The sequence below is a fragment of the Equus caballus genome, chromosome 28 (genome assembly GCF_041296265.1).
Source record: "Equus caballus isolate H_3958 breed thoroughbred chromosome 28, TB-T2T, whole genome shotgun sequence".
NCBI classification, from domain to species: domain Eukaryota; kingdom Metazoa; phylum Chordata; class Mammalia; order Perissodactyla; family Equidae; genus Equus; species Equus caballus.
Window position 1 is genome coordinate 46,782,358 of NC_091711.1, and position 22,312 is coordinate 46,804,669.

General features: G+C 34.8%; 1 protein-coding gene across 3 annotated transcripts in view; it reads right to left on the minus strand.

The window, feature by feature from the left end:
* Positions 1 to 22,312, minus strand: part of SMC1B (structural maintenance of chromosomes 1B) — a 77,081-nt gene that overhangs the window by 16,755 nt on the left and 38,014 nt on the right. For all 3 annotated transcript variants that reach the window (XR_011433695.1, XM_023631547.2, XM_023631544.2), the window contains 5 exons: positions 13,149 to 13,295; positions 3,724 to 3,861; positions 3,303 to 3,419; positions 1,788 to 1,894; positions 368 to 509 (listed from right to left, as the gene is read on the minus strand). Coding sequence is in view for 2 of the 3 variants with exons in the window: in XM_023631547.2 (XP_023487315.1) it covers positions 368 to 509; positions 1,788 to 1,894; positions 3,303 to 3,419; positions 3,724 to 3,861; positions 13,149 to 13,295 (651 nt within the window). In the remaining variant the exon portion in view is untranslated. The remainder of the gene's footprint in view (positions 1 to 367; positions 510 to 1,787; positions 1,895 to 3,302; positions 3,420 to 3,723; positions 3,862 to 13,148; positions 13,296 to 22,312) is intronic.

Sequence of the window (22,312 nt, forward strand, 5' to 3'; positions counted from 1 at the left end):
CACCCCCCTTTGCCCTCTCCCTACAGCTTTGACAGCTAATGATTCACGAAGCTGTGCTGACTTTACTTCAAGGACTCCTCAGACCTGCTCCCCGCCCTTCTATCCTATGAGGACACCTCAGGAGCTCAACCAATGTTTATCAATGAAGGACGTCATCATTTCAATGACACTTCAGCCACCCATCGTTTTTTTTTGACATTATAAATGAAAGGCTTTATTTATACATCAAAATTGGGATTGGAGAGGTAGTGACAATTAAGAACTAAGAGTAAAGGAGGAACTTCCGGTGTTAGGTCGGATGGAGAAGAAAGTAAATGAAAATTCTTTTACTGCATGACTTAAAATTCAGCCGCCCAGTATTAACTACCTTCTTTAGGTTATCAATGTCTTCTCCACCTTTCTGGATAGTTTCTTTTAATGTGTTGATCTTATTCAGTTTCTTCTTCAGCTGATTGCGACTATATTCGAGTTGGACATTAAGCCGAGTTTTTTGTTTCTCAAATTCTAATCTAGTATCATAAAGTAGAAGGAAGGAAATAATAAAGTTAATACTGAATATTAATATTGAATATTCTTCTTGTTTCTGACTTCACTAGTAACACTTCTAGTGTTACTCCCTGAAAACACGATGCTGGTTTAGAATTAAACGTATTTTCTCATATCACAGGTATCTAACTACTCACATTTTAAGAATTTTTAATCAAGAATGGATGCTGTCTTTTGTTCAGTGCCTTTTTCATCAACTACAGAGTTGATCATGTGATTTTTCTCCTTTACCATTAATATGACAAATTATAGCAATAACTCCTGATATTGAAGCAGCCTTTTATTTCTGGTATGGAGTCTACTATATAATGGTATTTTTACCCCTACTCTGGCGAATTCTTTTTTTTAAATTTTATTTTTTTAACTTTTTTTCTAATTTAAATTTTAATTTTTATAGCAGTAACATTGGATTATAGCATTATATAACTTTCAGATGTACATAATATATTTTGAATTCTGTGTAGATTACATCATGCTCACCATCCAAAGACTAATTATAATCCATCACCACACATGTGTGCCTAATACCCCTTTTGCCCTCCTCCCTCCCTACATAATGGTATTTTGTTTTTCTCTTGTTACATTGCTTGTTTCTATTTAACCTTATTTTATTTGGTGATTTACAGGTGAAACTGACCGATAGTTTCTTATTGTATGTGTATGTCCCTTTTTGGATCTGGGCATCAATATTACGTTCATTTCATAAAAACATGTGTTTCTTCTTCTTCTACACTATGAAGCAGTTTAAATGTTGAACATTTGTTTAAACATTGAAGTTACATGCGCCTTTAAAGTCTGCTGGGATGATTCATGTGTGAAACCAGACATGCCTCGTGAATTTGGGGGAGTGAGTAAAAGCTTTTTTACTTTCCTTTCCTGTGGTAAGTGGCCTTCTCAGATTTTTCTATCTTGCTTGGGGTATATTATTTGCTTGGTAATATATTATTTCTTGAAAATTATGAATTTTATCCACATATATTGACATATACATAGCCCTAAGTAAATTAGTCTTATTACTCTTTTAATAACCACTGTGAGTGTAATTATGTCCCCATTCTCTTATCTTGTCTATTTATGCTTTCTCTCTTTAAAAAATTATGGAATAAAATAATTAGATCTCTTTATAAGACTATGAATGTTTACTAGCTATTTACCTCAGGCAGAATTAATTTAATTATGAAATAATAGTTACATTTATTTATGTTTTTAAGTTGCTTACCAACATCTTTTAGTAAAAATACCTTTTTTGATCAATTTCTTGTTGCTGTTTAACATGTTTGTTCTCAAATTCACGAATATTTTCCACACCAATTTCTTCACAGAAGTGTTGGAAAATATCATCTTCAACCTTTTAAATTATTTCAATACAATTGGTTTAATACTTAATTTTAAGAAACTATATAGACAATGCTTAAATTTAAGTTTTTCCCTCCAAGTTATTCCCGGATTAGGCCCAAAACTAATCCCAACAAGCATCATTGTACTCTGAGGAGTCAGTGCTTTCTCTTTCTTTAACTCCATAAACTATGTTCATCTATTTTCAAATTTCTTATCCTAAAAACTAAATAAGAAAGCTCATAACTGGCCTTAAGTGTCCTGGCTCTATGAAGTATTTAATATAAAACTGGAAGTATTTCATTTACATTAGCCACACCAAAATATAACATTCTATATAAGTAAATAAAATATTCTTTCCATATGAGTAATACTATACAGTCTTAAGCAGTATAAAACCAAGAGGACTAGAGCATAGACTTAAGGCTCAAAGAGATTTGGAAAAACTAGAATGAGTCAAATCCAACAAAATAACATTTAACTTCCATATTTTTAAAGCCTTGCATTTAGGTACAATTATAGGATAAGAGACTGCTTTTAACAACAGGACATGTTATAAACTTTCAGGTTTCAGTTGAATATAAATTGAATATGAATATGAATACGATTGATACAATAGTAAGCCACGATTTCCTTAAGTAGATAATCCAAACCATGGAAAGTTATAGTTCTATGTGTAGAGTCCACAGTACTCTGTACTGATCAGACAGTATTTTGACATTATGCTTTGTTCTGGGCGTTGACAAACAACAGAGCACCCAGAGGATGTTACCAGAACTGGTCTTAAATCCATGGTAAATGTAAATAACTAAGGAATTAGGGGTATTTAACCTGGAAAAGAGATAATTAAGGTGCAGCATAAGTGTGGTTTCAAATCATGCGATAAAAGGCAAAACTTAAAGAAACGGTGGCAGTTATTGAGTGATGGCATGACAAACAACTTTCTAAGGATTAGATATAAGCCACAGTGGAATGAATTAAAACAGAAAGTTCCTATCATTTTGTAAGCAGAGGTTAGATGACCAAATCTTTGCTGCCCCAGAACCAAGTACTGTGCCTAGAATATGCATTAAATATTCAAGAAATAATTACTGAGTGAATAAGTAACCTTAAAAGATAACATGAATGACAAAATTCCTTCCTTCCTGGTGTTAAGGGCAGAAAAAGAAAGAAAGAGGCTGTAACTTCTACAATGGGCAGGAGAGGCTGGAGAGCAGAAGAGAGTAACTAAGCACTGGTCATTGTCTCTTGAGATGCGCAACAGTGGCTCTCAAAAGATACAGGAAATTAACTTGGCAAACCAGTAAAACATAGCACTTATCAAATTTTGATTTAATATATATTTAAGAAGCCCTAAATCTAGTGTATTGTCTAGAACTATACTCTATGTGCCATTTAGTAAAAAATACATCATTCGTAACCTTATCTATCTTTTTTTGAAATGCTTCCATTCTTTGTCGTCGTTCTTTGATTCCTTCACTCAACATAGCACATTGAGACTCAATATTTAGTAGTTCACTTTGTAGCTGAGATTGTTCCTAATTACAAAAGAGAAAAAACGCCTTTTTAACATCGCTATTTTAGCTTTACATAGTGAAGCCAAAAACGTGATAGGTGTCTTTTAGAAAAAAAAGGAATCCATGAGATAAGGCAAATTCAGGTACAATTGGATAACAAAATTAACAACCATAAAAATAAACTATAATATACCCTATAGTAACCATAATATAATCTCAATCACGGGTAAAAGTGTAAAAATTACATGATGCTATATAAAAGTAATTTCTGAAATTCTATGTCCTGGTTCTAATTTCCATCAAATTTTATCTAAGTCCATAGTACCCGGTGAAAAGCAGCAAGCTGCTTCTTTTTAATCATCTCCAGTTCACTTTGCGAATATTTGAGTCGTGTATGAGTTCCTTGTGCTAGAGTGCGTATTTGTTTCAAATCTGCTTCCTTGCGAAGTGTCTTCATTAAATCCTAGAAAGGAAGAGAAAATATAATAACATTTTACAGTAGAAAAATACTTTCACTTTTCAAAGTGCTTTCATGCGTCATAATTCACTGATTTTTACATCTAACCACACCCACACTCCATCTTCCCTTCTTCTGGTAAAAGACTGGGCAATTAAGTACACAAGCCATCTAGAGGAACCAAGATGCTATACAGCATCCTCAAAAAACTAACACACTTCCTAACAGGAAACAGACATGAAAAATGAGGAATGGGGGGTGCGTGTTCCACCTATGGCTCATAAACGGCACAAAAGGGATCATATGACACATGCTGCCTTTCTTTTAGTCATTCTTGTCTCGTCCATCCCTTCTCCCTTCACCTCCCTATTATTCAACCAAATTAACTCCCTAGTATATGTCCTTCTGTTTTTTACTCCAAGTCCTTATACGAATACACATGTATACATATTCACCTATATATGTTGGTTTTTTCAGTCTCATTTTGCAAATTTAGAACCATATTGAACATGCTTTTCTGTCTCCTGCTTTTCTCATTCAGTTACTCTCAAGAGTCAGCTGATAAAGCTCCAAATTCATTCTTTAATGGCTGCATATTATTCCAGTGTGTGGCTGTACCAAAATTATTCAACTGTTCTCCTAATGGTGGGCATTCACCTTGTTTCCTAGTTTTTGTCACCACAAACAATGCTGCATGACCTACTTGTATGTAAACCCTTGAGTATTGGTGTTTTTATTTCCACGCAATAAATTCCCTAGGGTGAGATGGATGGGTCAAAGGTATTCACATTTTTATTTTACTAGCTGGTACGAATAGCTTTCCCAAAGGCTGTAACAATTCACATTTCTATAATTAATGTACAAGTATGTGTTTCTTTCTCTCTCCACTAGCATATATATATATTTTTTCCAAGTCTTGTTGGTATATATGAAGTAATCAATTTAATTTGTATGCCCCTGAGTACTAGATCCTATATAGGGCATTTTTTCATGTTTATTAGCCACATAGATTTCTTCTTTCTGAGAAGTGCCTAATCCTATCCTTTCTCCAGAAGTGTCTCTCATAATGTCTTTTTCATGTCAATTTGTAAAGAGTTCTTCGATAGTAAAGAACCTAGTCTTCATTTTAAACTTTTTTTTAATGTATACAATGGTTTTTATTCTCATTTAAAAATTTTTTTACATTCAAGTTTTTAATCTATCTGGAATTTATCTTTATATGTTATAATATGGGGCACAAAATTACTTTCTCTAGATGTGGCAATACCATTTGCTAAATAATAAATCCTTTTCCCACTGAACTAAAACATTATCTTTGTTGTATACTAAATGGTCAAATATACTGAGCTTTATTTCTGGAATTCCTATTCTGTTTCATTAATCCGTCCATTCCTATGCCAACACTACATCAAGTTGATTACAATGGCTTTTCACAGTATTCTGTATGCTGGTAAGAGAAGTTCCACCTCATTCTCTTTTGCCATGTATTTTTTGAGTAGTCTCAGGAAAATCTTCATTTGTAGGAATTACAAGATCATTTTATCAAATTTAAAAATCCTTGGTAACATTTTAAACTTGCATTCAAGTTAAATATTAATTGGAGGAATTATAACCCAAGAATATAGTATTTTTCCTTTGTTTTGTGTCCTTCAAGAAGATTTAGTTTTCTAAAAATAGTTACTGTGCCTTTATATTGACATTTATTCCTATTGTCAGCAGAATATTTTTCCATTTTTGATGCTTTTTCTTAATATAGAGAAAAATATAGTTTTGTTTATTTACATAGCACTCCCACTATCTTATTAAATCTAGTTTTTAAACTATAATCTTATTTTCAGCAAAAAGTTAGTTTTTCTCATCTCTTCAAAGATTTATACAAACTATTTCATTTTGGCCTAACTGTATTTACTTTTTCTTCCAAGACCACATTAAATAATAATGATAGGGCAGATATCTGTCTACTTCCTGATTTTAACTAAAATGGTTTTAATGTTTCACATTTAAGCAATTATTTGTTAGTTTTGGATAAGAACTATTTATTTTATTTAAATAATTTCCACCAATCACTCTTTTACTTGGTACTTTAATTATGACTAGCTGCTGAACTTTATCAAATGCCTTTCTACGTATGACCACATGATTTTTTCTCTTGCCTTTAATTTGGTAATGTAATGGATTATGTTGATTGATCACTTAATATTGAAACACCGCATATTCTTGGTACAAATCCTATTCAGTCTGATGTATTTTTCTTTCACTACCTTGCTGAATTCTCTATACTGATATTTAATTTAGAAATTATGCATTTATATTCACAAGAGAATTCAGTCTTTGGTTTTATTTTTTGTAGTATCTTTATAATATTTGATACTAAATTTATACTAACTTTATAAAATAAACTGGGAAGTTTCCATCTTTTTCCATGATCTAGAATGGCTTAAATAACATTAGAATTATATTATATAGAACTCAGCTGTAAACCCATCTGGTCCCAGGGACTTTTTAAAGAAAACTGTGGTAAAATATACATACAATTTACTATCTTTACTGTTTTTAAGTGTACAGTTCAATGGTGTTTAAGTACATTCACATTGTTGTGCAACCAATCTCCAGAATTGTTTTCATCTTGCAAAACTGAAACTCGCTACCCATTAAACAACTCTCCCTTCTCCTATCCTTCCCAGTCCCTGGCGACCACCATTCTACTTTCTGCCTCTATGAATCTGACTATGTAAGGACCCCATATAAGTAAAACCATACAGTATTTGCCTTTTTATGACTGACATTTCATGTAGCATAATGTCTGTAAGGTTCATCCATTTTGTAGCACGTGTTTGAATTTCCTCTCTTTTTAAGGTTGAATAATATTCCAGTGTATGTATAGATATTTTGATTATCCATTCATCCGTTGATGGACACCTGGGTTGCTTCTACTTTTTGGCTATTGTGAATAGCGCTGTTACGAACATGGGTGTACAAGTATCTCTTCTAGACCCTGCTTTCAATTCCTTGGAGTATAGACCCAGAAGTGGAATTGCTGGATCATATGGTAATCTTATTTTTAATTTTTTGAGAACCATATTGTTTTCCATAGCTGCCATACTGTTTTACATTCCTGAAGTCTTTTTTGAATGATAGATCACTCGATTAATGGTGGCTTAAAAAACTGTGGGTTTATTTTCCTTCACAAAAGCAGCCTGGGGTGACGCGGTCCCTCAACAAAGGCACCTAACTTTCAGCTTCTCAGCGCAGTGGTTTTATACTCATGCTCCCTGTCTCTTGGTCTAAGATTGCTGCCGCATCTCCAGGCCTCTTGACTGCACTCCAGTCCGGAAGAAGAAAACACAAAAGATAATACCAACACTTCCATTTATATCTCTAAAACTGTCACAAAGCCACCACTAGCTACAAGGAAACTTGAGAAATCAAGTTGTTTTAGTTTTTTACAATACTATAAAAAAGGCAACCAAGGAAGGGGTTGTGGATGGGGACTGGGCCACCGACTACACTGCTGCCTCACTTTTCAAATGTCCCATGTTTTTTCTGGTCAATCTTGGTAATTTGTTTTCTGAAAATCATCCATTTCTTCCAGATTTTCAATTTTTTTTCACTATATAGTTATTTGCATGTAAGAGTCTGTTAAACTTATTTTAATTTTCTCATTCCTGATCTGTTTGTCTGCTTCTAAGTTTTCTTTCCTTCATTAGAGTTGCATAGAGTTTATTTTATTAGTCTTTCAAAAGAACCAGTTTTTAGATTCATTTGTCCCTTTTCTATTTTGAGTTGTTTTCTATTTAATTAATTTCAGCTTAGAAAAAAATTCCCCTATAGTTTTTGTTATTTTGTGGTTGTTCTAGTTTCTTAAGGAAATAAATTCCCTTATATTTCATCTTTCTTCAATAATGAAGGTATTTTCCTCTTGATGTAGCTTTTACTGTGTCTCAAAGACTTCCTATTCATCACTTTTGAGACATTTTGTAATTGGCCTCTTGATTACTTCTCTGGTCCCCAAACTATCTACTAGTACATTTCTTAATTTCTATGTAGACAAAGATTTTTTTGATCACTAGTTCTAATTTCACTATGATCATTATGATCAAGGTAACCGATAAAAATCTTTACTTTTGAAAAACTGTTGAGGTTTCCATTGTGGACAAGCATATGACCAGTTTTTATAAGTGTTTTATGGATATGTTAAATAATGTCTTACATTTATTGAGCACTTATTGTTCTACAAAGTTTACATTTACTAACATACTTAGTCCTCTTAACAACGCTAGGAAATAGGTGCTGTTATTATCCCCATTCTATTGATGAGAAAACTAAAGCATAAAAGTATTTAAGTAACTTAGAGTCACGCTAATATGTGGTAGAGACACAATCTGGATTTAAGTTTATTGATTGTGTTACAAATTCCTCTAAGTTTTATCATTTTTGTCTACTAGACCTGTCCAATTTTGAAAGAGGTATAGTGAAAGGTTCTATTCTAATTTCACCTTTATTAAATATTCTTGTTTTAAATATTTGGGTTCTGGGCAAGCCCCAGTGGCCGAGTGGTTAAGTTCGGTACACTCTGCTTTGGCAGCCTGGGTTTTGTTCCTGGGTTCGGGCCTACACCACTCTGTTAGCAGCCATGCTGTGCTGGTGGCCCACATAGTAAATATTAGAGGAAGATTGGCTCAGGGCGAATATTCCTCAGCAAAAAAAAAAAAAAAAAATTAGGTGCTATGTGCTACAAACAGGCTTAAAATAGAGATCTTGTCTTTACTACATAATGTCCTTCTTTATTCAATTCATTCAATAAATATTTATTGAAAACTTACTATATGTGAGGATTTTTAACTTCAAAGTTCATATTGTCTGATACTGTCACTCCTGATTTCTTTTTTATTTGCATTTTTTAGGTGTTCATCCCATTATTTCCAACATTCAATTTTAAGACAATTTCTTGCAAACAACATTTAGCTGAGTTTTGCTTTTTAACTCATGAATGTCTTGGTCTTTTAAAGGGAAACTTAAATCCACACATGTTTACCGTAATCACCGATATACAAATATTTTTTTTCCTCTTACTTTTAAAAAATTATTTTCATGCATTATTTTTGTTGGTTTGTTATTTGTTCCTAATTTAATGTACTTTTAACACTCTAGTCCTACCCACGTCTCCCCACCCACCAAGATACAATCTTTAGAATATTATTATTTCCTCACCTCCTCACAGATGAAACCTTTGAAAAGCACTTACTTCTCTCTCCATCTCCAATTCCTAGGTTTTGCTGTGTTAGTTTAGCCCTATTAATTTATTATATTACATCTGTTCTAATTCATGTGTTGCTTACGGTACTTTCTCTAGTATTTTGTCACACGAAGTATGTGGAGACATAGTCTCTGAATTTACTTATCTGCAGATACCTGAGAGGCAAATGATATCCTCAGCTGTAGTCCTTTCCCCTCAGTTGTCTGCAGCTATTATTCCACAGTCTCACCCAGTTTTGTAGTTTGATACAAGCTAGATTTTTTTTTAATCTCTAAGGAATATTTTTTAAAGCAGAAAGGGTATTTTAGGACTGCTTCTATATAACCTAGGACTTCAGGAATTACACCAAAATCTGTGTTATCGTGTGCCTTTTCTCATCAAACCTACATGGAACTGCATGTGTCCTTTCAGGTGGGTCCTCAGATTAAAGACATTTAATCTTCTTCCACGTGCTTCTTCCACTTGGCCTTCCAGGCTATTAATTTGGTTCTCAACAATGGCACGCCTATCCTTCAATTCATCTACTGCATTCTATAGTTTAGAAATACGTTTTTTTAGCTCCAGAAAGTCTTTTTTTGCAGGGGTACAGGGCGTATTTTGACACTACACTGAATTTCATTAACGCTCTTTTATTTGTTTTGTTCACGTTGTTGCCAAGCTCCCAGAACACCTCACCTGAATTTATGTACTTCTTTGCCCACTGTGGATCGGGTCTGGGTATTAAAGTGTCCTAAATGGCAGCTGTTTCACAAGCATTCTCTATACCCAAGGGCCAGTGAATACAACAGAAGACTGTCAGTGTTCCACTCTGAGACAGGAAAAGATGTCTGTCTGGTCTCCCTGGACTCAACCAAACTCAGGAATAGGGAGGCCACAACCTACTAATATGTAGCTTCATAAGGTATCTGTTAAAGCTGATGTTTCAAGTAAGTGTGTGTGGAAGATTATCATATTCCACAAATGACACTTGGATAAAACAGCAAGTCTGTTGGTAAAAATAAAGCTGCAGGCCCAGTCATCAACATAAATTCCAGATGACTAAAAAATATAAATGTTGAATACACAAAAGCACTAGAAGGAAGCATTACTGAATTTCTTTTGTGATCTTCAAAAAGAAAAAGGTCTTCTTTTCGGACACCATGTCTTCTCAGAGAAGGGAAACAATAGAAAGAATAAACAAATGGGACTTCATCAGACTAAAGAGCTTCTTCAAGGCAAATGAAAACAGGATTGAAACAAAAAAACAATCCACTAACTGGGAAAAAATATTTGCAAGTCATATATCTGACAAAGGCTTAACATCCATAACATATAAGGAACTCTCACAACTCAACAACAAAAAATCAAACAACCCGATCAAAAAATGGGCTGGAGACATGAACAGACATTTCTCCAAAGTGGATATATGGATGGCTAATAGGCACATGAAAAGATGCTCATCATCGCTGATCATCAAGGAAATGCAAATCAAAACTACACTGAGATATCACCTTACACCCATTAGAATGACAAAAATATCTAAATCTAATAGTAACAAATGTTGGAGAGGTTGTGGAGAGAATGGAACCCTCATACGCTGCTGGTGGGAATGAAAACTAGTGCAGCCACTATGGAAAACAGTATGGAGATTCCTCAAAAAATTAAAAATAGAACTACCATATGATCCAGCCATTCCACTATGGGTATCTATCCAAGGAGCTTGAAGTCAGCAATTCCAAAAGTCCTATGCACCCCAATGTTCATTGCAGCATTATTTACAGTAGCCAAGACATGGAAGCAACCTAAGTGCCCATCAACAGATGAATGGATAAAGAAGTTGTGGTATATATATACAACGGAATACTACTCAGCTGCAAAACAGAACAAAATCATCCCACTTGCAACAACATGGATGGAGCTTGAGGGAATTATGTTAAGTGAAATAAGCCAGTTAGAGAAGGATAATCTCTGTATGACTCCACTCATATGAGGAATTTAAAAATGTGGACAAAGAGAACAGATTAGTGGCTACCAGGGGAAAGGTGGGGCGGGGGGGTGGGCACAAAGGATGAAATGGTGCACCTACAACACGAATGACAAACATTAATGTACAACTGAAATCACACAAGACTGTAACCTATCATTAACTCAATATAAAAAAAAGAAAAAGAAAAAGGTCTTTCTGAGTATGACATTAAAATCCAAAAGTTATAAAAGATTAAGAAATTTGGCTACATAAAGATTAAAAATGCATGTGTGACCAAAAAAAAGCAAAGTCAAATGTCAAACAGATAATGAGCAATAAAAAAGAATAAACTTTTGATACACACAACAACATGAATCTCAAAAGCATTACGCTAAATGAAGAAAGCATGACACACAGGCTAACTGTATGATTCTATTTCTAGAAGAGGAAAAACAATAATGACACAAAGCATTTTGGGTTGCCAGGGCCCAGAGGAGGGGACTGACTACAAAGGAGCACACAGGCATTTTGGGGGGTTATGAAAATGTTCTATATCATGATTGTGGTGGTGGTTACACAGCTATATTCATTTGTCAAAACTTACTGAACCATACACTTCAAATTGGAGACTGTTACTGTATATAAACTATACTTCAATACAGCTGACAAAAAAGTGAAACAATATATTTTACTAGTATATGACTAAGGACTAATTTACTTATTATACAAATAATTCTTAAAGTAGGTAATAAAATAATCTAAAAGAAAAATGTACACACGAAATAAATAAGCAGTTCAAAGAAGAAAAAAAATTATGAAGAACCAATAAATACATGAGGAAATGCTCAACCTCAGTTACAATTTAAGAAAGCACATTCAACAATTGGGTTACATTGTTTTTACCAATCAGATTGGCAAAGATTAAGACATTTGCTCTAACTAGTGGTGCAATCTAGGGACATAAACACCCTACTACAAGTTTTCTTTTGACGTAAATTTAGCAATATCTATCAACATTTTAAATACACATATCCTTAGACCCAGAAATTATACATATAGGAATTCATCTTAGAGATATAGCTATACAAGTAAAGATATAATAATAATAAACATTTATATAGTGCTTACATACGCCAGGCATTGTTTTAAGTATTTTATCTGGATTATCTGATTTAATCCTTCAAATAACCCTAGAGGAAGGACTTTTATTATCCCCATTTTACAGATGGGGAAAGTAAGGTACTAAGGGGTTAGGTAACTTGCCTAAGGTCATACTGCTGGTAAGTGGCAGAGCCAGGATTCAAACTTAGGCATTGTGGCTACAGAATTTATACTCTTAGGTACTATGTTACTCTCCCTCTTTAAAGAATGTTTAGTGCTGCATCATTTGTAACAGCAAAAACCAAAATGTCCATTATTGGAGACTAGTTAAATAAACAAAACCTATACAGGGAAATACCAGGAAGGATTCATTAAAAATAAAGTGGTTCTCGGGGCTGGCCCCGTGGCCGAGTGGTTAAGTTCGCGCGCTCCGCTGCAGGCGGCCCAGTGTTTCGTTGGTTCGAGTCCTGGGCGCGGACATGGCACTGCTCGTCAGACCACGCTGAGGCAGCGTCCCACGTGCCACAACTAGAAGAACCCACAACGAGAAATATACAACTATGTACTGGGGGGCTTTGGGGAGAAAAAGGAAAAAATAAAATCTTTAAAAAAAAAAAAAAAAAAAAAAAAAAATAAAGTGGTTCTCTATATGCTAAAATGAAAACATGTCCCTGTTATGATATTAAATGAAAAAGCTTGCTGCAAACATTATTTAGCAAAAGTCTATTATAAAACAAATAGAAAAAATAATACATATACTTGTATATACAGAGCAAATTTCTGGAGGCTATGCATCAAACTGTGTTTAGCAAATACACACCAAGATGTAAACATGGGTAAGGGGAAGATTTTTACTTTTCACTGTATTCCATTCTGCTTTATTTGTATTTTTTAAAACTACAGGCATGGTACTTTTATTAACCAAAAAAGTTAGTTTGAAAACACAGTTATTCTACTTAGTATTCTATAACTTTCACAACATGGATTTACCTTTAATTCTTGGACTAACTGGGTTCTTCTGTCTCTTAAATTCTTTAACTCTTTCTCATCCCAGCATCTAGCCTTGTATTTTAAATCACTCGACCCTCCAGAGATCACTCCAGATTTTAAAAATAAAGTTCCATCAAGGGCTACTGTCTGTAAAATTAAAAATATTTTAGCTTGGATAAACGTACATAAAGAAGATAAAAATAGGACACAATATAGCAACTTTTACAGCTGAGAATTCGTAGATGAGAAAAACCACTTACTGAACTTTACTAATAAAATACCTAGCTTATGAAGGGACACTAGCCAATAAACAAATCTCAAATACAAAAGTTTTGCTAAGGCCCAAAGAAATTCTAGGCAACAAATTAGCAGGAACTAAAAAGCTTCAAATAAATTGTACATTAGTTTCAAACACATTCAATACTGAGAAGCAAAAACCAATAATATTTGTATTTAATAGCTAATAGTTTGCATTATCTAATACTGTATTTTGAAGAATTTGACACCACATGTCAATGGCATATTATAAGACAGCCTTAGTAACTTTAGGATACAAAAATATTACATTCTCCAAAATGGATATGAAACTGGGACCAAGAAAAAATGGAGTCAAAGGCATAAAGTTTATAGTCCTTTGACTATGGACTAAATGAAAACAATTCTCAATTTGTGTGTGTGTGTGTGTGAGTGAGGAAGATTGGCCCTGAGCTAACATCTGTTGCCTATCCTCCTCTTTTTGCTTGAGGAAGATAGCTGTTGAGCTAACATCCATGCCAATCTTCCTCTATTTTATGTGGGATGCCACCACATTGTGGCTTGATGCAGTGCTAGGTCAGTGCCCAGTATGCAAACCTGGGAACCCTGGGCTGATGATGTGGAGAGCGAGAACTTAACCACTACGCCACCAGCTGGCCTGAACAATTGTCAACGTTTTGCAAATGTTTCCAATCAGCCAAAGCAGGAGACTACCTGTGGAGGGCTACAATTATATAATGAGAGTTGATGAAAAAAAAAATGCCAACAAATAGGAGTTTCATTTATTCCTTCATTCAGACCAAGGTTCCCTGCATGTCTGCTGTGCTTGAGACATTCTATACTGGGGACTGGAGTGACCAAAGGGAGTGAAATATGGTACTGACCCTTAGGGAATCATGCTAGTACGGAAAAGAAACAGAAACACATCATTACAACATAAAGTGATGAGAAGACAGAAACATACTGAGAGTAATCTGGAAGCATAAAACAGAGAGGTTCCAACCCAGCCCAAAAGTCCACAGAAGGCTTTCTGAAGAGGTAAAGGCTTTCACAGTATCTTATCAGAGGTACTAGTTAGAATTAGTTAGTTATATTACACAGAAACCTTGGTTTATTTCTCTCTCACAACTACAGAAGTGAGCATTCCAGGATCTGTATGGTGGCTCCACAGTTAACAAAAACCCAGACTCCTTCCATAACATTGCTCCACCATCTTTAGTACTGGGATTAGTCCTCAAGGGAGAAAGTCTTTTTATTTTCTGGAAAGTCTTGGGGCCTCTGTTCTCTCCCAACTGTTAACTTGGCAATGAGTTTGTCCATCAGGTCTGAACTGGCTCTTGGGAAGAACACCAGATCTCTACGGGATACCAACAGCAGTGGCACGGAAACAGGTCTGTGGGTAGGCTCTGGTCTGGAAGGCGGCTTTCCTAACCAGGAAGCCCACTGTTAGATTCTCAGTTTATTCCTTCGACTGCCCCATAAAAATGTAAAGTGGTATGGAGGCAGCTTCCCTCTCCTGGAACACTTATAGCTCATGATATTTTTGTCTGGCCAAAGCATACCTCTATGGAATGAAAGCTGAGGAACCACATAGGCTCCACTGCTTCTCTGCTTTTAAGTTATTCTCAAGAAAGCTTACTTTACATTTACACTGTGTGTCACTAGTGATGTGTGTGTCAGTGTCTCTTATATGACAATCTTCAAAGTCATTCTGTAGTTCAAGATGACTTCTAGAGCTCCAGCCATTGTGTCTGTGTTTCAAGAAAGAAGGAAGGAAGGGAGAAAAAGGGTAAAAGGGGCCAATTAAGTAACTTTCCTGGCAGGCCTACTGATGACTGCTACTTAGATGCAATAGCCCCTCCTGGATAGTTACACAGTAAGATCAAGGTTCTGTTAGTAGGGAAGGAAGGGAGAAGGATATTAAGCAGACAACAGATAGGTAGGAGGGAGCCAGGGAAAGGGCAGTGGTGGAATGCTGGCAGTGGGCATGGATATATAAAATGGATCATTTGCGTGCATGTGTCACAGGGGTGGAATAGGGAAAGAGGGAACATAATAATTTGGAATTCCTAGAAAGAAGCGAGAGTTAAGGACTAACTTTCAGATGAGGCTAGTAGACAGGCCAGATCCTAGAGCTCTTTGTAATGCCATCCATAGGAAGTATGTGGATCAAATGCAACTGACAACTGATGGGGCTTGCAGATGGGCTGGGGGAAGCAGCACTGACGGGTTTGACAGCAAACAGCAGAGAGAAGTGGTTAGATATGAGCTTTAAAATAGACCACTTGCAACTATTTGGCAAAAGGATTGGTCCAAGGGAAGCCAGAGGTGATGGTATGAAATCAGCAATAGAACCTAGGGTGAAGAAAAGGAAGAAGATTTGAGAAATATTCAGGAATTATAATCAGAAAAGCTTAAGGATTAGAGATGTTATGAGGAAATCCTTGAGGAAAACCAGAATTTCATTTGGCTACAATAGTAGTACCAAGAATTGAAGTGAATAATACAGGAGAGAGATCAAGATTTAGAAAGAAGAACATGAATTTAGTTTTAGACGTTGATTTTACAGGGCCTGTGAGCTAATATTTTATTCACTTATTTATAATGTATATCTTGACTATTTCCTAAAAGAAATTAGATTCTTGAGCCAGTCCTGATGGTCTAGCAGTTAAAGTTTACTGCATTCTGCTTTGGTGACCTGGATTTGGTTCCCGGGTGCAGAACCACACCACTCCTCTGTCAGTAGCCATGCTGTGGAGGCCGCTTACATAGAAGAACTAGAAGGACTTACAACTAGAATATACATCTATGTACTGGGGCTTTGGGGAGGGAAAAAAGAAAACGAGGAAGATTGGCAACAGATGTTAGTTCAGGGTGAATGTTTTCCAGCAAAACCAAAAAAAAAATAAGAAAGAAAGAAATTAGATTCTTTTATAGATAATGAAAATCATTAAAATAAAAATAAATATATAATAAGATAGCCACAAATAACTAGAAATAATAAATTACACGAGGTGAAAAAATAAACAATTTAGGCTATTATGAGAAATCACTGAATTCAATTAAATAAGCAGAAAAAGAAAACTATTCAATATATGATACTGGGACAGGTAATTAATCATTTAGGGGGAAAAGCTAATACTTACATCTAACAATATACATCAAAATGAATCATATTAAAATCAAAATATGGAAGTGATACCACTTTTAAAAAATGAAGAAAATTTAAATAAACATGTATTTGATCTCATAGTAAAGACACAATTATACATGTAAAAACAATACCTACAAAGGTTAAAAGTGAAATACCTGATTATCAAATATAATATACATACTATAATACCCATCAGATCTTTCCAGGGAATGGTTGCCAGATTTAGCAAATAAAAATAGAAGAAGTCCAGATAACCTTGAATTTCAGTTAAACAACAACAAATTTTTTAGTGTACATATGTCCAAATATTTTATCTAGCAATCCTATTCTAGGGGACAAGTTAGGGATAGTTTTTGTTTTCCTTTTTGAGCTTCTATTTTCCAAAATTTTCTAAACTGAACATTTAACTTGTATTTCCAATGTATAAAAACCAAACATAATACAAAAGAAAAAAAACCATGGGGGCTGGCTTGGAGAGAGGAGACAGAAGTGTATCAAGAACTTTGAGCTAATTATTTGCCATAACATACATGGACTTATAGTGCCACCTCTGTCTTGCCAGCCATGATACTAGGACAAGTTAACTTACCCTCTTTGAGCAAGGGGTACAAAGTATGATTTTCTTTTCACCTTATTGCTTGGGTTGGCTGCTACTGTTGTTACTGCAACCATTTACTATTGCACATACTGTGCTTGGAATAGTACATACAAGCTATCTGATTCTATGTTCACAACCCTGTGAGGCAGATATTATTTCCATTTTAGAGACTGGGCCTTAAAGATATTATGTATGTTGCCTAAGGCCATACACAGAGACTAAAATCCAAGTTGGTCGAACATCTACGTCCATGTTCTTAACCACTGTATTATATACCTCCTTCAATTCTAAAAATGTAGCAGGCAACAATTTTAAGAATTATGGATCTCAGGTTTTTTCCAATAGCTTATAGGCTTATTAAAACAATTCATTTCTTCTAAAAGTAAATATAGTCTCAAATAACCTATTTCCATTTGATTTACAGTCAAATTTCTGTTCTGGAAGGACTATAATTTTTATTTCCAGCCTGCAATTTCCTTAATTTACAGCTTACATTAGTTGCTCAGTGCAGTAATCCCATGCCTACTTTGGGGGTAACATTCCTGAAAAATACCTTGGCTGAGGAGACTAGGATCTCATATAAAATAAGGAGTTGAAGGAATTTTTAAATAGCATTAAATAAAAGTTCCAGAGTGTATGGTCTAGAAAAAGAATGAATTCTTTGGTGTTAAAAACTTGTCATGTGGGATAACCAACCTTTCCACTGAAACAACTTCAACTGTTTCAAGAAATATTGTTTCAGTGTTATAAGCTGCTAAGGTAGATTCTCTTATAATTTTTGTGTTAGGCAGACTACACATATTGTTTAAGTTGCCTTTCATTGGTATGAAAAATAATATACTTCACCATTTTCTTTTATTTTTGAATGGGTAACATATTCACATTGTTCAAAATCCAAAAGGTACAAAAGAACAAAGAGTGAAAATTTTCCCTGGCACCCCTGGCCCCTACCGCCCAGTTACTTTCTCCAGGGGTAATCAATGTTATCAATTTCTTATGTATCAACAAATACATGCATTCATCTCTTCTTTCTCCACTTTTTACACAAACAGTAACATATTACACAGTAGTCGACATACTACTTTTTTTTTAACTGAATGTATCTTGGAGATTGTCTCATACTTGTACATAAAGAGCTTTGTTCTTATTTAAGGATGCACAGCATTCCATTCTATGAATGCATTATAGTTTTAATGAACTAGCCTTCTACAGATTGTTTACAATTTTTCCTGTTATACACAATGGTTCAATGAATAAATCTTGTATATACATTATTTCATATACATGTGAATTAATCTGTATGCAAAGTTCCTAAAAAGTACAACTGGTAGAACTGCCCTTCAGAGAGCTGGTACAAATTTACACTTCCACAGCAGTGAATGGAAGGGCCTCTTTCCCCTCATAGTGTTATCAAACTTTTTGATGATGGTCAATCTGACAGGTGAAAAGAGTATCTCAGCGTAGCTTTTTAAAAATTTTATTTTATTGAGGTCAAAACAGTTTATAACATTGTGAAATTTCTGTCATACATCATTTGTCACTCACCATATATATGTGCCTCTTTACCCATTATGCCCACCCTCCAACCTCCTTCCCCTCTGGTAACCACTAACCTGTTGTCTTTGTTCACGTTTGTTTGTCTTCCACATATGAGTGAAATCAAACGGTGTTTGTCTTTCTCTGTCTGGCTTATTTGCTTGACATAATGCCCTCAAGGTCCATCCATGTTGTTGCAAATGGGATTTGTCTTTTTTATGGCTGAGTAGTATTCTATTGTATATTTATACCACATCTTCTTTATCCATTCATTAGTTGATGGGCACTTGGGTTGCTTCCACTTCTTGGCTATTGTGAATAATGCTGCAATGAACACAGGGGTGCGTAAGCTGCTCTGAATTGTTGATTTCAAGTTCTTTGGGAAAATACCCAGTAGTGGGATAGCTGGGTCGTATGGTATTTCTAATTTTTTGAGAAATTTCCATAGTGTTTTCCATAGCGGCTGCACCACTTTGCATTCCCAGCAGCACTGTATGAGAGTTCCCTTTTCCATATCCTTGACAACATTTGCTGTTTTTTGTCTTGGTAATTATAGCCATTCTAATAGGTTTAAGGTGATATCTCATTGTAGTTTTGATTTGTATTTCCCTAATGATTAGTGATATTGAACATCTTTTCATGTGCCTGTTGGCCATCTGTGTATCTTCTTTGGAAAAATGTCTGCTCATTTCCTCTGCCCATTTTTTGATCGAGTTGTTTGTTTTTTGTTATTGTTATGAGTTCTTCATATATTTTGGAGATTAACCCCTTGATGGATATATGATTTGCAAATATTTTCTCCCAGTTGGTGGGCTGTCTTTTCAATTTGTTCATGGTTCCCTTCACCTTGCAGAAGCTCTTTAGTCTGATGAAGTCCCATTTGTTTTTCTTTTGTTTCCCTTGCCAAGTAGACACGGTATTTGAAAAGATGCTTCTAAGACCGAAGTCAAAGAGTGTACTGACTATATTTTCTTCTAGGAGTTTACAATTTCATGTCTTACTTCTGAGTCTTTAATCCATTTTGAGTTGGTTCTTGTGTATAGAAAAAGATAATGGTCTACTTTCATTCTTTTGCTTGTGGCTGTCCAGTTTTCCCAACAGTTTATTGAAAAGATGAATTTCCTTTCTCCATTCTATATTCTTAGCTACTCTGTCAAAGATTAGCTGTCTGTAGATGTGTAGTTTTATTTCTGGGCTTTCAATTCTCTTCCGTTGGTCTGTGTGTCTGTATTAGTGCCAGTACTATGCTGTTTTGATTACTATAGCTTTGTACTATATTTTGAAGTCAGGTGTTGTGATGCCTCCAGCTTTGCTATTTTTTTTCAGGATTGCTTTAGCTATTCAGGGTCTTTTATTGCCCCATATGAATTTCAGGATTCTTTGTTCTATTTCCGTGAAGAATGTCACTGGGATTCTGATTGGGTTTGCATTGAATCTGTAGATTGCTTCAGGTAATATGGACATTTTAACGGTTTATTCTTCTGACATGTGCATGGAATATCTTTCCATTTCTTTATGTCATCATAGATTTCTTTCAATAATGTCTTATAGTTTTTATTGTAGAGGTCTTTCATTTCCTTGGTTAAATTTATTCCTACATATTTTATTCTTTTTGTTGCTATTGTAAATGGGATTGTATTCTCGAGTTCTCTTTCTGTTAGTTCATTATTAGAGTATAGAAACGCAGCTGATTTTTGTTAGTTGATTTTGTACCCTGTGACTTTGCTGTAGTTGTTGATTATTTCTAACAGTTTTCCAATGGATTCCTTAGGATTTTCTACATATAAAATCATGTTGTCTGTAAACAGTGAGAGTTCCACTTGTTTCTTTCCAATTTGGATCCCTTTTATTTCTTTCTCTTGCCTAATTGCTTTGGCCCAAACCTCCAGTACTATGCTGAACGACAGTGGCAAGAGTGGGCACCCTTGTCTTTTTCCTGTTCTCAGAGGAATTGCTTTCAGTTTCTTATTAGTTTCAATCTCTTTACTTGTGATTGGTCTATTCAGATTCTCTGTTTCTTCTTGATTCAGTTTTTGGAGGTTGTATGAGTCTAAGAATTTATCCATTTCTTCTAGATTGTCCAATTTGCTGGCATATAGTTTTTTATAGTATTCTCTTATAATCCTTTTGTATTTCTGTGGTATCCATTGTAATTTCTCCTCTTTCATTTCTAATTTTATTTATTTGAGCCTTCTCTCTTTTTTTCTTAGTAAGTCTAGCTAAGGGTTTGTCGATTTCTATTTTCTTAAGGAATGAGCTCTTAGTTTCATCGATCCTGTTTTTGTTGGTTTCAATTTCATTTATTTCTGCTCTAATTTTTATTATTTCCCTCCTTATGCTGACTTCTGACTTCGTTCTTTTTTTTCTAGTTCTGTTAGGTGTATTTTAAGATTGCTTATTTGAATTTTCTCTTGTTTGTGAAGGTGGGCCTGTATTGCTATGAATTTGCCTCTTAGGACGGCTTCTGCTGCATCCCATATGAGTTTGTTTGGTCTCTTTTCATTTGTTTCTAGATATTTTATGATTTCTCCTTTAATTTCTTCAATGATCCATTGGTTATTCAGTAGCATGTTGTTTAGTCTCCATATATTTGTGACTTTTCCAGCTTTTTTCTTGTAGTTGATTTCTAATTTCATAGCATTATGGTTGGAAACGATACTTGATATTATTTCAAGCTTCTTAAATCTATTGAGGCTTTCCTTGTTTCCCAACATATGGTCTACCTTTGAGAATGTTCCATGTGCACTTGAGAAGAACGTGTATTCTGCTGTTTTTGGATGGCGTGTTCTACATATATCTGTTAGGTCCATCTGGTCAAGTTTTTTGTTTAATTCCACTATTTCCTTATTGACTTTCTGGCTGGATGACTTATCCACTGATGTAAGTGGGGTGTTAAGTTTCCCTACTATTCTTGTGTTGCTGTTAATTTCTCCTTTTAGGTCTGTTAATAGTTGCTTTATGTACTTTGGTGCTCCTGTGTTAGGTGCATATATATTTATAAGTGTTATGTCCTCTTGGTGGAGTGTCCCTTTATCATTATATACTGCCCCTCTTTGTCTCTCATTGCCTTTTTTGTCTTGAGGTCTACTTTGTCTGATATAAGTATGGCAACATCTGCTTTCTTTTGTTTGCCATTAGCTTGGAGTATCGTCTTTCATCTCTTCACTCTGAGACTGTCTGTCCTTAGACCTGAAATATGTTTCCTGGAGGCAGCATATTGATGGGTTTTGTTTTTTAATACATCCAGCCACTATGTGTTTTTTGATTGGAGAACTCAATACATTTACATTTAGAGTGATTATTGATATGTGAGGGTATAATAATGCCACTTTATCACTAGTTTTCCGGTTGTTCTATATTTCCCTTGTTTCTCACCCCATGTATTTCTGACTGCCAATTCAGTTTGGTGATTCTCTATGATGGTTTTCTCAGTTTTCTCTTTATTTATCATTTGTGTCTCTGTTCTGATTTTTTGTTTAATGGTTACCATGAGGTTTGTATAAAAGATCTTGTAGATGAGATAGATGAGATAGTCCATTTTCTGATAGCCTCTTATTTCCTTAGTCTAAGCAGGTTCCACCCCTCTCTTCTTCTCTAAGTTATTTTTGTCACAACTTATTC